The 15846-nt window shown below is 35.3% G+C and overlaps 1 protein-coding gene across 1 annotated transcript; it reads left to right on the top strand.

Annotated features, from left to right (window-relative positions):
- Positions 1–6976: 6976 nt before the first annotated feature.
- Positions 6977–13994, top strand: LOC6649127 (phospholipid-transporting ATPase IF). The gene is made up of 10 exons (XM_002071247.3): positions 6977–7117; positions 8884–9094; positions 9623–9748; positions 9809–10355; positions 10436–10850; positions 10944–11734; positions 11876–12378; positions 12437–13250; positions 13317–13643; positions 13713–13994. The coding sequence occupies exons 1-10, from the start codon at positions 6977–6979 to the stop codon at positions 13924–13926; spliced, it is 4089 nt and encodes a 1362-aa protein (XP_002071283.1). The 3' UTR covers positions 13927–13994.
- The last annotated feature ends 1852 nt before the right edge of the window (positions 13995–15846 follow it).

The raw sequence follows: 15846 nt of genomic DNA, 5'->3' as shown, positions 1-15846 counted from the left end.
CTATAACACTTAAACAAAAGATTTAGCTTACAATAAGACAAATGAATCTTCGTTTTTATAAGATAAAATAATGGCAAGTCGTGTACTTTAGATATAACTCAATGGTTGTAATGAAACAAAGCAAGTAAACTCAAGAATCATAATAATGGAAATTTCCACAAATTTTCACACAAACCGAATTGCACAATTGTAATTGTTATATTAATCAATCAAATAGCATTCAAATACTCAGTCCAGGTGTATCTATTTGTACCTATGTATATATATTCATATCAGGTTTATTTTTTTTGTTAATATGGAAAACCAGAAGAGGACATTTCTTTTATTTCTCCAATAGGGTGAACTGGGTAATGGGCTCGAAATATTATTACTAATTTGTTTATACATATAGATAACCGTGTCGTCTGGTTTTGTTAGCTTCCCAAGACGGGCATACTTGATGGTTGGCTTTCGTGTACAGGAATGAGTCAAGTACACGGACGTACCCTAAGTTTCTATACACCTAAAATATACCCCATGTATGTATGTATGTATGTATGTATGTATGTATGTAAATATGTATTTGTATGTATGTTTGTACATACGCATTGAATGGAAAGAAGATAAGATACTATATTGTTATCGTCTTTATCTCTCTGGCTAATGGCAAATCGTGCCAAAGTTTTGTCACAGGTTAAGAGAGAGAGCCGAGAACTGTTTGAATTTGAGTCGGAAAATGTTTGTGTTTTGTTTTTACGGATATTCTAGAGAGCACGGAGTCATACGGTCGTAAGAGTATGAGTGGTGAGAGTATGTCTTAGGCAGAGCAATCTAATGGTCACACCATATTCTCTTAGGAACCGTCAGTGTATCGGGAACATTACAAAAATAAAAACACATTTTAATGCAAGAAATGTAGTGTATACTTATTTGCACGTATTTAGTAATATTTACCTGTACGTTAACAGGTATACATACATATGCACATATATAGGTGATTACCTCCTCCTCAACCAACTTATACTCACACACACACACACACACACACAGACTTATGTATATATCATTATTGTGAGTACTATCGCTATCAACAATTCTTCGACAGTTTGCCGATAGATCAGTTTGCGTATGGAAGGCTTCTCTTTCCATAATATTTATTATTATATATAAATATATATATACTATATAGTTTTATATATTCTTGTGTTTTTTTTTTGTGTTTCTGATTGGCCATTTCGTTCTTTTTAAAACGGGTTTTGTGATATTTGTTCGATCCTTGGTTCAGTAAGGATCGCGAGTGTGCGGACGAAGTGCAAAAACGAAACTGGAATTGGTAGAAACACACCCACGCCCACCAATAAGACCACGCCTACGGTTTAAAAGTCAAATTCAAACCCCAAAATGGTATGTTTATTTGAAAAAAAAAAAGAAAAACTAGACAAAGTAATTGGATATCATCTACGATCATCTATTTAGATCTAAGCCCATAACTGAGAATAAAACTTGATATCTCAATTGAACTGAAATATATTGGTTAATTTTAAACATAAGCATATGTATGTGTGCAGTGCTGGTAACAATAATAGAAACAACGTGGAATTTTCCTTTACTTATTTTAATTATATTCTCTGTACAACTCAATAAAGTTTGAAGCTTAAAAAATAAATGAATGAATGAAAAGAAGGAGAAGTAGAGACAATAATCTTGAAAATTTATGTAAGTGAATTAAAAAATATACACATGATAGTCATTCCACCTTGTCAGTCAATTAACTTATGTATATGGGTTTCTTCAGACTGGATATTTCTCAACAATTCTCTGCAAAAGTTACAACTTAAATGTCACTTATCCTGCTCATAAGGATAACAAAAGCATTTCTTCTTTGACATATGAATCATAAGCGATTATTGATTTTTCCATTAATTTTCTAAAATCATCATTAAAAACCCATTAGGTTTTTCAAAATCTTGTTTTTTTTAATTCATATTGACAAAAATTTCAAATATCTCTTGACTTTGGATTACTTTTGCCAAAATTTTAATCTCATTGATTGGTTTTTTCGTTACCAAGTGCATAGATATACATATAAATCATAGATGACTCAGACTAAGTTCAAACTATTGAAAGTTGTTTTCATACCCTTTCCATTGGAAGTTACTACATATTTGGTTAGATGTTTGCAAATCAAATGTTTCGAAGCCCATAAAGTATATATATTCTGGATTAGCATGAGAAACCGAGTGGACCCATGTCTATCTGTCTGTATCAGTGAATCGTATTTCTTGACTTTTTGTTAAAACTTTACATTTAACTTTCTATTGATCCTACGTAACTTAAATTCTTGTCCGTTTTTATTTGTATCAAAATAATATATAATAATATAAATAAGCCAAAAAACATTTATATGAGGCACATCAAAGGCTGCAAGGGTATAAAAACTTCGCCATAGTTACTTTGATAATAACTTCTCTTGTAGTGGCCATGAGTAGGCCCCAAAAAAAGTACTTAAAAGTCCTAATCAGTTAGTTGAATGGGGAATAAAAAATTAAATAGTGTTTTATCTCCAGCATAAGTTTTTGTAAATCAACAAAAGGAAATGAAAAATAACTTCAATTGTTTTTGCCGATCACGTGATACTCCTTTCTGGCAATGACTAAAGCTTTAATCAGTAACCATGGTCAAAATACATATATAATGCAGTTCAATTTTAACATTTTGCGGTGAATCCGCCCCGGGTTTAACTTACACTCATTTCTACATAGATTTAAAGGATACACAAAAAATCGGGAAAACGGAATTCCACTCCGATTATCACTATCAATAGCAAAACCTACAAAAAAACTCACGCTCGTTTCGAATAGAAGAATACCATTCCGCATTCTTATCGCTTTCTATATAGCTAACATCCCACATATCACGTATACGCAGCGTATGCACTATTCGGTCTGTTCTCTTTTGTTTTGGTTAACTATTTTATTGGGGGTATTCGAAGACACAAAAAAATATTCAACGTATTAAGACACGTGCGAAATTCACGATTTATTATAATTCTTGAAATATTTCTTCTTCATTCTATTTTGATACGATATTTTGCTGATTATATCGTTTGACAGAATTGTGAAATCCATTGTGTGTAAATTATTATCGCATTTGATCGTTTAATAGATGATGATAAAAATACAATTATATATGGCACAATTGCCGTATCTCAGTTTGTATCTGCTGTACCATTTTATGGCAATGACTATACTGAAAAATTATAAGAATGTTTTCTTTTCTTCTTTTCTTTTTTTTTTTTAACAATATCACGATGATACTTGTGAATAGATGTGTCTATGTCTGTGTGTGTGTGTGTATTGAGATAGAATTCCTGGTGAGAAAAACCAAGACTCTATATTAAACTCTTTCATTTTCTATATTAATTTCGAGTTCTTATTAACCCCTTTTTCCATATCGGAAATAGAAATCTTCTATGCCACTTTTGCTTTACTAGATTTTTGGCTCATTTTTTGGTTTTTTGAGGGGGATTTTTTGATAAACATTTTGTTGTTGCTGTTGTTGTTGTGCGAGTATTAGTACACTGAGAGTCAGCTAGGGCGCTCAGATATCATTATAATCTTATCAGTTTTTTTGGGCGTTATATGTATAGGTAATATGGGTTGGTCGTTCATCAAGAGAATCAGTCCAATCTCTTTCGAGAGAAAGACAGAGAGAGAGAGAGAAAATGCCCATGACTATTGTGGACGACTGCACTTGATGGTCGAGATGTTAGTCCAGCTATTGGAGTATCAGTGTTTAAAACATTCGACGGGGAAAAAGAGAAGAAAAATAACTCTGAGTTATTTTAAATTTTGAAGGCTTTTTGTTATTATTGCAGATAGCGATCGTTCGTCTGTCACTTTTTGCGTTTGTCTGGCCTGACATCGACATCGGCAACGACACCGACACCGACAATGTGTTTTCGTTAGAAGCCTTAAATATTATTGAGTCAGTTAAGCCATACGAAGGCAGATAAGCAGCCTGTAACCTATAAAGATATAGTTACATTGCGTATTAGTTTATTTTTTGTGACTTTTTGTCGGAATGATTGAAATGGGCTCTCCGAAAATAACCTAAACACCTCATCAATCGACCAAAATCTGACAATTCTGGGGCTCTCTTTCTGGTTTGGCTCTCTTCTAGGTATTTGTAGGTACTCAATACGTTGACAATACGTTAAGAGATTGCCTGGTAATATTAACGGTGACCGGCGTGCCTGTAGAAAGAAAAAAAACAAAAAGGTATTCGAGATAAGCACACTACGACCAATTCGAGGTAAACGAAGCTTTGCAGAGATACACAAATCGATCGTCAGTAGTAGTTATGCCATTGTTACGAATCAGTCAGGCAGATCCATAATTTTTACCTTACCATAAAACCGAAACGAATTTAAAGCACACACAAACACACATTTATCTGGATTAAGAAAATATCATAGCCATGGATAAGATATTTGAAAATATTTTACATAAAAGGGTGAGTGAGTTGATGGTAATCTTGTATATATATATATATACATATATATCTGAGCTATGAGTAATGACCTATAAGAAGTGAATGTTATACAATCTGTGACGTCAAAAACTGTCGAAATTCTGCTATCTCTTAGCATTCTATATATGTATGTGTGTATATGTGTTGTGCTTCCTGTACATATTGTATAGATGTATGTATTTAGCCAAAAATATTTCGTCTCCTTTAGGATGGAACTATTAACCTTTTAGTCATCTATAATTTGTAAGGGAAGTTAGTTAAAAGTTATAAATCTAATCAGTAGCGGATTTGCAGATTTCGACGACCTTTAATCAGTCACCCTGTTTTGTTTTTTTAAGACCTTTAACATTTAGCTAACAAATAACGCATACGCACCGTCTGCAGGGAAAACTGTAATAGCATTCAGAATAATATTCAAATAATCATTAATAGCACAGACAAACATTCTTTAAATATAAGAACAAATTATTAAAACTGAACATGGCAAAAGAATTAACTAAACTTGATGTGAGTAAATATCACACGACTTCTCACATATCAATTTTGCATAATCTAGCTCTCTTAGTCTCTGAGATCTAGGTGCTTATACAGACTGACAGATAGGTAAATATGGCTATATCTATCCGGCTGTTGTAGGTGAATAATACATTTGTATATACCTATAGTATAAGTTTCTAAAACCAGCGCCATCAAACAAACTTTCCTTTATGTAATTGAGACTTTTATTTCTAAAACATCTTTCACATCTAACTACAGTCGGTTTCCAATAAAACTCAATTTTAATATACTGTTATTCAACTTGAACAGATAAATAAATTGGGCGTGTTGATTACAAACGACTTGACTGACTTGGTTTCTCTTCAGCATTACAAGATTTCAAGAAAATCATGTTTCAAATTGTTCCTACCAAAATATATTAAATAATTCTTTGTATATAATTTAATAGGAAATTACAATACAACTTTAATATTTAGTTAAATTAATGTTAATTCCACTTTCATAGGTTAATGTAGTTATCTATGGCTGATTCAAAGTTGCACTGTAAATATATATCCACCATATCTTCTGCGATTGTTATTAAGGTCATTATATATAACTGAATCTGGTGTTGATTTGAATTTAGCCAAATACTGATCTTTTCTACCTCTCCCTCCCATCTGTTCGTATGACTTGCATACAAAATATTAATTGAACGTCTTCAAAATTGACATTATATATGTACATCATCATCATGATCATCATGCCAGCTGATCACAAAAAAAAAAAAAAAAAAAAAACACACATACAAAAACCTCTAAAATTAATTCATTCATTTGTCTGGCAATTCCCATTGATTTGCATATTCCCATCGGTTCGATTTCAATAGAGCGTCATAGATTCAACGAAACCCGTAAATTAAATATACACTTTGAACTTATAACTATTTCAGAAGAACAAAAAACAAAAAAAAAAAAAAAGAACACTTGAATTGGCGCCCCAATGAGTTTTCGAGCTTTTTGTATCGTTTTATTGGTTCCGCAAGCTGAAGCTGCTGAATCTGGGGGGGACTCTGACTCTTACTCTGGGTCTAGATCTGAGATCGGTGTCTCGAGGGTATTGAGTTCTCAGTACGAGAACGGCTCTAAAGTAGCGCGGACATAAAATCACGCGTCATCTCGCAATAGTGTGTTACTTCCATCCATACAACCTACCAAATGTGCTATATACAAATATATGTTTATATATAGATACATACGTATATGTTCATTCGAAACTTTGTAATGAATTTGGCAGATGAATGAATCCTTAAGTGTATATCAAGTGTATGGATCTAGATCCAGTGATAAATCTAACAAAGAATGAGTTGACAACTCTTTGGGAGTTTTCATTACGTGAACGATATTTGAATTGTTGGGTGGTTTTCAGTCATCAAAAAAATCAACGTAAATCGTTATGGAATGGCAACAACAACAATTCGCTTAAAAACGATGTAAATGTGAAAAGCAAATATGTACCACGCATTGGCCAAATAGTACATACAAATAAACTATATACATAGATAAGCACATTATTTGTATATATACATGTGAACATACGTGTGTGTGTGTGTGTGTGTGTGTGTATATCACACACACTTACAAATGTATGTAGAATATATTTGTGCATCATAGAACCTTTCAATTGAAGTGTTAAAATTACCCACTTAACATCATTTTAAGGTTATACATTTTAAATGTGTTGAGAATGAAAGAAAAAGAAAACAAAATAAACTAACTTTTTGACGTATGAAAGGTGCAGAATAGCGGCAAATGGCAATAATATCAATAGCCAGTTATAACAAAAACAACAACAATACATAAAAAATTTAAAAAAATTCTCCAATTCTTTAAAATCAATACGAAATGTTTAATACCAAAGATAACATTGACATTGTGATGACAATAAATCCATCTTTATTTGAATATCAGCCAATTGGTATTAGATCATGAATTTCTTTGGTCATGACTATCTAAGCGGATTTCGACGCATCGATCATATAGGTTCATATCCCACAAATACATCGATTTGGTCAGAACAGGAGCCACAATTCTATCTAAAGAATACATTTCTATGGCAACGACGTAAGGTGTGTGTGTGTGTGTGCATGTGTGTGTGTGTGTGTGAGAGAGAGTGTGTTTAACCCAATTATGATCACTTGCTAACAAAACATTTTTATAAACAACAGTCAAACATTCCTATAATGAAAAACAAACAAATATGGAGATTATTATAGTGCAAAATTCTTACTTACAAGGCTTTTACATATTTCATTTTTCTTTCTTAACTATGAATGTCATAATGTACATAAGCGGAAAAGAAAGCAAAAAAGGTCAAGGTCTAAATATGCTCTTAATTGTTTTCTGTTTCTTATAAAAATTTACACACACCTGGCAAATAATTAGAGTGACGAAATTAAAACGCTTTCAATTTCCAAAGTTAGTTGTTGAGAATATCAAAACTAAAGTCTGACAACTAAAAACGTCATAAATTTGTGACCATCACTGTATGTGTATATAACATATCATTTGACCTTTTTTCTATACATTTGAATAAGTAATATAGAAATTAGGATAATTTTGTAAACAATTTTTTATTCAAAAATTGAGTAATTTTAATGTACATAACACTCAATCACTTTTTTTCATTCAAAGAAAGTTTCTATAAACATTTCGATCTAAAGATATTTAAGATATTTTAGCGACTGAGACAAAAAGTCATACTTCAGATCGGGAAAATCGGATAAAATTCCTTATTGGGTAACAAAATTGGACCAGTTTTGAGTGGTAAAGTTAAACTTCCTCAGAATGTTTAATAGTTATGAAATTGTCTTTTAACAATTTTGATAATCGAAACAATTGCAAAGTTCTTCGTACCATTCTAAAAGGACATTTCTCAATATAGTTGCATATTTTAAGGGGCACATTTTGCCCCATTATATCTTCCACTGCCTCGTTTAAAAGTTTTGGACTTCTTTTTGTGGTTTTTACACGCCACTTATTTATCTCAGTTCTCGTTTTACCTAAAATGCATGCATAGGCGGATAAGAAGGTAGGAAACGGAGGGAAATTTGAATCCAAAAGTATGTATAAGCAGTCTAAGAATTCGCTTTTTTATATATTCTGTAGATAACTAAATTCTTCAAAGCAAAAATTTCTAATAGACAATTTTTAAGTTATTAGATATATAAAGTGTTATAAATTTGTTGCAAATAATGAATCCTTTGCCACCCTATTGCATAGTTTGAGGGGCAAAGTAATCCCATTTTATAGACCTAAATCTAGTCTATGAATATGGAGAAATTATATTTCCCTAAATTTGTCTGTGCCCCAAACATATTTACATTCTTCTCATTATAAGATCAACAATTTCCTCCATTCATTTTGAAAAGATTTTTGCTGTTCTATGTTCACTTTAGGGAAATTCGACTGTATATCAGATATCTAAGATCTAAGTAAGAACAATTTGCCTCGCACATGTTACTTTCTAAAACGAGACATAGACCGTGCACTATGCGTACATACAAACATATGTATATACATATATTTTAATATTTATTAACCCCATTAACCTTTAGCCAAACACATTGATGTTTGGAAAGATTGTTGGGACTTGCTTTAGGTACACACATACGACATATATATCTCACATCATTGAACACTTTTCTACACACATAAAAAAAAGAAGCAACACACATATTTTCCATATTTTCATTGTTCATTTGATCCATCCATATTAGTTTTGTTGATTATTTACTTTAATGTAAATATGTTGATACTTGTTGCTTATATTTGATTGACTTTAAATGATGATTGACATTTTCTTTTGTTTCTCTTTTTTCACTTACATTTTTAGGGCTCCAGAGTTAGTACAATAAATGATTGGCTCCAAATACAAATCGGTGGCCCTGAAATTGTTAAAAAGAAAAAGCCACCGACGAATCAAAATCGGATCAAATCAACAAAATATACGCTTATTACATTTCTACCGCAAAATCTATTGGAACAATTTCGTCGTATAGCCAATTTCTATTTCCTTGTGATGACAATAATATCGCTTCTAATTGGTAATACTCTTAGTTGATAATAATTAAAAATTAAAGTTACACAAACAAAGAATCCCTTTGCCCAGACAGACAGATTCAAAGGCGGACTTAGAACTTTGAAATGAGGGAAATTTAACCCTCGAAGTATGCAATATTCCGCCTATATTTCATATACTGAATGAATTTTGTTTTTAAAAACAAATGTTAAACAAACGTAGTGCATATTTTTAGAGTTCTGTTTCTAAGAACTATCATTTGTGAAGAGGAATTATCTTGAATCTGGAGAGACTTTTCAATTCGAAAATCATTAAACTTAATAAAAACCATCACTTTTAATATTTAAGTGACTCTGTAACATAGACCAATGCTAAAAAAGATCTAGGATTGTGAAATAGTGCGAAATTTAACCCCTAAAGTATGCAATGTACAATTGAATGAAATTCGAGGCTAATAGTTTTTGAGTTTTTAAGCCTTTAAGGGTCCCATTTCACATCCCTAGATCCTGCTCCACTTTAGATTCGATCACAAACGTCTCTTTAATTATTGCAGACAGTCCCGTGTCGCCGATGACCTCATTATTGCCATTGGTTTTTGTGATTGCTGTGACAGCCGCGAAACAGGGCTATGAAGACATTCTACGCTATAGAACTGACAATGTAGTGAATTGCTCGCCAGGTAGCCATACCGTTTTAGCCAGACCAAAAACGTTGTTAACTTGGTTTTGATGCTTTTCAGTTACCATAATTAAAGATGGCAAGGAGTGTATAATCAAATCACAGAATGTGGCACCCGGTGATTTAGTGGTAGTGCAACGAGATTGCGATGTACCCTGCGATTTGGTTTTAATGCGTTCCACAGATCCGCATGGCAAATGCTTCATTACGACAGCCAATTTGGATGGAGAATCGAATCTGAAGACCTTAATGGTGCCCCGAGATTTGCCCATGGTCGATCTAAAGGATATGAATAAGCTGGGCATCATTGAGTGTGAGACCCCCCGAACGGATCTGTATAGTTTTAATGGCAAAATCGAATTGCAGGGTGCCGAGGGTAGAGTATTGCCCCTGTCGGCCGAAAATGTGCTGTTGCGCGGTTCGAGAGTGAAGAACACTGAATGTGTGATTGGCTGTGCCGTTTACACGGGAATGACCACCAAATTGCAGCTAAATAGTCGACTCACCCGCGTTAAGACCTCATCCAGTGAGACATATATCAATCGATTTCTAATATTCATTCTCATCGCCCTTATAGCTATAGTGACATTATTGTATTTCCTGAAACGGTGAGTTCAAACTGATTGATCTTTTTGCTTGATTGAATCTAGAGAATAGCAATTTTTATTGTTTTTCTTTGTTGTTGCAGTTACGAGGAACTATATGTGATACCAAAGCTTACCTATTTGGGGGATGCTACGGATAGCTATAGTGTAAAGCAATTCCTACAGGATTACTTGTCATTCCTGATACTTTTCAATTATTTGATACCGATCTCACTCTATGTGACTATTGAGTTGCAGCGTGTCATTGGTGGATTTTTCATGGAATGGGATGTGGAACTCTATGAGAAGGAAACCGATCAGCCGTGCGTTGTGAATACCTCCAATTTGAATGAGGAATTGGGCCAAATAAATATACTCTTCTCCGATAAAACGGGCACCCTAACCAAAAACGAGATGAACTTTCAACAGTGTTCGATAGCTGGTCACAAATTTAACTATAAACAGACTCGTCTCGAGGATCAGGAATCCCATGCCTTGATCGATATTAACAAGTTCAATGTGAGAATACATCAATCCTCATTGATTTTGAGCTAAAAATCTTAATAATTCTCTCTCTCTCTCTCTCTCTCTCTCTTTCTCTCTCGGGTTTAGCTCGATCAACGTGTCTTCTTTCAAGCCCTGGCCATATGCCATACCGTTCAAGTGGCATCTGGTTCGCTGGAGCAAGCCGATGCTGAGGCCATAAGCAATAGTAAGATTCCTTCTCCGACTGTGCTAGCCACCAAGACTGGGCCACCGGAAATGTATTCGATATGTGATATTACCGAGGAGAGTCACAATTCTAGTCAACAGAGCGAACTGAATGTCAGTCAAACGATTGAATCATCTTTATCATCGCATCCAAATGGAACAAATGCAACAGCCAATTCATCCGATGTCAATCCGCTTCTGGTATCGGATGATGGCTATACGGTTGAGCGACGCAAACGTCCATTGGTGGTGAAGCGGAGTCCCAATTTTGCCAGAGCAGCTGGCAATCGTTTGCAGATTGCTTCAGTTTCGGCCTCTAGCAATCAGTTGGAGCAATCGAATGGCAATGGCATATCGGTTCAAGGTGACACTGGTCCAAACTCACCAAATGTGCGTCCAATTTCCCTTCAGTTTCAACGTTCGACTTCAGAGCGAGATTTGCCCCAGTATGGCGAGTCGAACCTTAATGCCATGGGCCATAGACGAGCTCATTCGTATGGAGCACCGAATGCATATCTGACAAATCCGATATCCTCAGCAACCAGTCCGCAGCCGAATGCAGGCAGCATTTTCCGTAGTTCCAGCACGATATCAAGAGAATCGTATGCGGCACCAACTTTTACGCGACAGCCAACCATGTTGATACGTGCCGAATCGCAGCGTCGTAAGAACGAGATACGAGAAGTTATATTGTAAGTGAATGAATGCAGAAATTTGCCCCCTAAAGTATGCTATGGGTAGCGAAAACACTAATGCATACTTTTGGGGTCTACTCTTCTCTCAAGTGCTTAGCAACAAAAGCTTCTAAACGTTTGACATTCTTTTACCTCCAGTTCATTAGACTATCAGGCATCTAGTCCCGATGAGAAGGCCCTCGTGGAGGCCTGCGCCAACTTGGGCTTGGTTTACACCGGCGACGATGATGAAATTCTACGAGTTCGCATTGTACCACCGCATTTGGACTACAAGCGACCCTTCACCATTGGCAAGCCCAAGGAGGAGAGTTTCTATCGTCTGCATGTCCTTGAATTCACATCGGATCGCAAGCGTATGAGTGTTATTGTACGTGACGAGGATGGCAAAAAGTGGATCTACACCAAGGGCGCCGAGAGCTATGTCTTTCCCCTGTGTGCGAATAGTTCGGAAACAATGGTGGCCAAAACGGACAATCATATTGGTGACTTTGCCCGTCTCGGCTTGCGTACATTGGCCATAGCCAGGCGGCATATTTCGGAAACTGAATATCAAGGATTTGTCAATGAATTGGCTCACGCAAATAGTTCACTCGAAAATCGCAAACAATTGAGCGAGGAATGTTATTCGAAAATCGAAAGCAGTAAGTAAACGTTCTTTTGTCTCACTCTAAACCATCAATCACTCTCGTCTCTTTAAAGATCTTGATCTACTGGGAGCCACAGCTGTAGAGGATGCCCTGCAGGACGATGTAGCCGATACATTGGTCTCTCTCCAAGCGGCGGGCATTAAAATTTGGGTACTTACTGGCGATAAGGTGGAAACAGCCTTGAATATTGCTCTGTCATGCGGCCACATACCGCCCGATGCCAAGAAATACTTTATAATCGACTGCAAGAGCCATGACGATATGCTCATCCATTTGAATACCCTCGAGCGTGAGATAATCTTTGGCATTGGCCAAGAATGTGCCCTCCTCATCGATGGCAAGAGTCTGGGCATAGCCCTCAGCGAAACGCCCAATGAGTTCCGAGACGTGGCCGTCAAATGCACCGCGGTCCTGTGCTGCCGCCTCAGTCCGTTGCAAAAGAGCGAGGTGGTGGCTCTGATCAAGTCATCGGAGGAGAATTACAACACAGCCTCCATTGGGGATGGGGCCAACGATGTGTCCATGATCCAGGAGGCCCATGTAGGCATCGGTATTATGGGTCGTGAGGGCAGGCAGGCGGCGCGTTGTGCTGATTTTGCGTTTGCCAAGTTCTGTATGCTCAAGAGGCTGCTGCTAGTCCATGGACATTATCATAGCATACGTCTTTGCTTTCTGGTCCTATATTTCTTCTACAAGAACATTGTGTTCATGGGCATTATGTTTCTGTTTCAATTCCACACACTCTTCTCCTCATCATCTGTCTATGATTCACTCTTCCTAACCCTCTACAATGTGGTCTATACATCGCTGCCAATTCTATTCATATCGCTGACTGAGAAACCCTACACGGAGGAAGTCCTAATGCGGTGAGTTGCAACCAAGATACTTCAATTGTTCTATGGAATAAAGTGTATGTAATTTCACTTTCACAGAACTCCACAATTGTATAAGAAGAATACGGATAACAAGCAATTACATTGGCCATATTTTCTCATGTGGACCCTATTCGCTGTCTACCATTCCGTCATTATATTCTACTTTGCCTTCTGTGTATTCTCATTTAACAATGTCATACTGAATGGTGGACAGACGGCGGCATTCTCCTGCTTTGGTACCCTGCTCATCTGGTGTGTGGTCATTGTGGTGAATCTTAAATTGTGGCTCGAATCGATGTATTTATCGTATTGGTATATTGTCACACTTGTGGGCTCAATTCTGGCCTTCATGGCCACTACGGTTATCTACAATGTTATCAATTTGTAAGTAAACTCATTTAACTTGTTTGTCATTCAATCAGTTACTTATTAACCCCTTACCGCCCATCACAGGGACTACGACACGGATATATATTGGGCATACAACAACTTGTTGGCCTCCCTTCCCGTTTGGCTATGGATTCTGTTAACAAGTGTGGCTTGTCTGGTCCCTGATTTCACAATTCGCATGCTAATCAGGGCCCTGAAGATAAAACATTTCACCATCTTTCCGGGAGCACAGCGAAAACGTCAACATCGAAAAAAATTCGATGTTACCTATTTGTAAAAGAAGAGACAAAAGTTATTAGTTTATAAATAATTTTTTTGTACTGCATATTTATTTATTTGTCCTATTTTGTACATATGTTATATAATGTATATTTTTTTTTTTTTCGTTTTTAACAAGAAAAAAGAAGATGAAAAAACTCTATTGTTTTGTTGAAAAAATCCAAAATGAATGATTTGCTTCTTGTTTTAACACTAGCCGAAGAGAAATGAATATCAAATGCAAGTCTGAATTGGGGGGGCGTATTTTAGTTCTGATAATACAAGACACTATAGTTGGGTTGGTTTGGGTAACTTTTTCCAAGGTTTGTTATCTATAGAGTAAATACTTGTATACCCTTTACAAATGACGGATCTAAATCATTTTTTGGGTTGTTGTCGGATCAAAGAATGTATGTTCGGCTTAGAAAATTCAGTAATTTTCCAGAAAAAAACTTTTTATGGTTCAGGATTTATCCAAATTGCCAAAAGTTTAAAGATTTACTTAAGTTAAATATGATTCGAAATGTCGATATTTCGGGGAGTATCCAGACCCCTCAGAATATTCCCCCTGTATTGGATTTTATATACTCTTGCTCAGCACGAGTCCATGTCTTTTTAGAACAGTTTTTGAGAACTTATTATATACCCTTGCCAATAGAGTTAATGTGAAACACTTAGAAGGAAACTTATCTAAATAAATATATACTCTTGATCAGCCATATCAATCCATCTGTCGGTCTGTCCATATGGACGCGAAATCCTCCATTACTGAATTTGTTAATCCTTTTCTTTAGTTTTTAAGCGACTGTAGGCACATTTTGATTAGTTTAACCTAATCAATGACTCATTAATGACTGTGCCAAGATTTATCAAAATCGGGCGACTATATCATATCATGTACATTTTACATACATACCTCAGATACAAGGAGAAAAAAGTATAAAATGTTTGGTCGGATTTGATTATCGCCAAACTAATTTATTAACAAATTCACAAAAAAAGCTCAAATTTTGTTAAATTTTACCTAAATCTGCTCGGCAAAAGTTGATTAGCTCTCTGGTTTATATATATTTATAACATAAACATAAATTTGTTTTTAAATCTGTTTTTCTCCTTGTATATACGACGTGTTTTTTTGTCAAACGAATTAGGATTGTATCCAAAATTCCCTTTGTAATGTCCTGAGAAACTAGGCAGATTGAGCAATAGTATAACTTTATAAAATTTGTTTAAGATCTGAACAATTCTTAACTTTGAAAATTTGTAAATTTAACAACTTTTAGCAGAATTTAATGCTCATGTCTTAATATTCTTACTAGAAAACGGTCTTTTGATTCGCATTCATTTATTTCTTGTGTCAATATTTATGTAAAATCAAGAATCATGAGGTAAGTCTACAACCTATGTAGATCTCTAAGACTATAACAGTTAAAGCCAATAAATTTGGTATATAGGCTAGTTAGGCAGATGAAGTTTGGTCACGCCCAAATTAAATTTAATGCATATCCCATTCAAATTAAGTACACAAGTATTTGTTACCAATATCTATCTGTCTAGCGAATTTCATAAAAATTAGATTACAAAAAGTCAAATTAAGTGCATAAATTGGCCAAACTGGGGCTTCAAATGCTTGTAAGAGTGAGTGAGATAGTCTATATTTGCCAAACAGATTTTTACATAATTTATTTATGTGCTTATTGCTTATTTCATTTCTCAAGCAGAAAAAGGGTGTCTTAATTTTATTGCCTCTGTTGGCAGACTCTGAATTTGAAGTCTGTATGTAGGGCAACCCTCGACTCTATGTGTTCCGACCAATTTGGCTTTATCTTTTGCCATTGCGATTGCGTTTCTCTCTCTCTCTCTCTCTCTCTTTCTCAGAGCGTTGTGAGGCAATATGTAAACTTTTGATTATGGAGCTATTTCCATTGATAATGATATC

Source organism: Drosophila willistoni (assembly GCF_018902025.1).
Source record: "Drosophila willistoni isolate 14030-0811.24 chromosome XL unlocalized genomic scaffold, UCI_dwil_1.1 Seg141, whole genome shotgun sequence".
Classification (NCBI taxonomy): Eukaryota; Metazoa; Arthropoda; class Insecta; order Diptera; family Drosophilidae; genus Drosophila; species Drosophila willistoni.
Note: the sequence above shows the minus strand (reverse complement) of the source record. Positions and strands in the feature narration are given on the sequence as shown.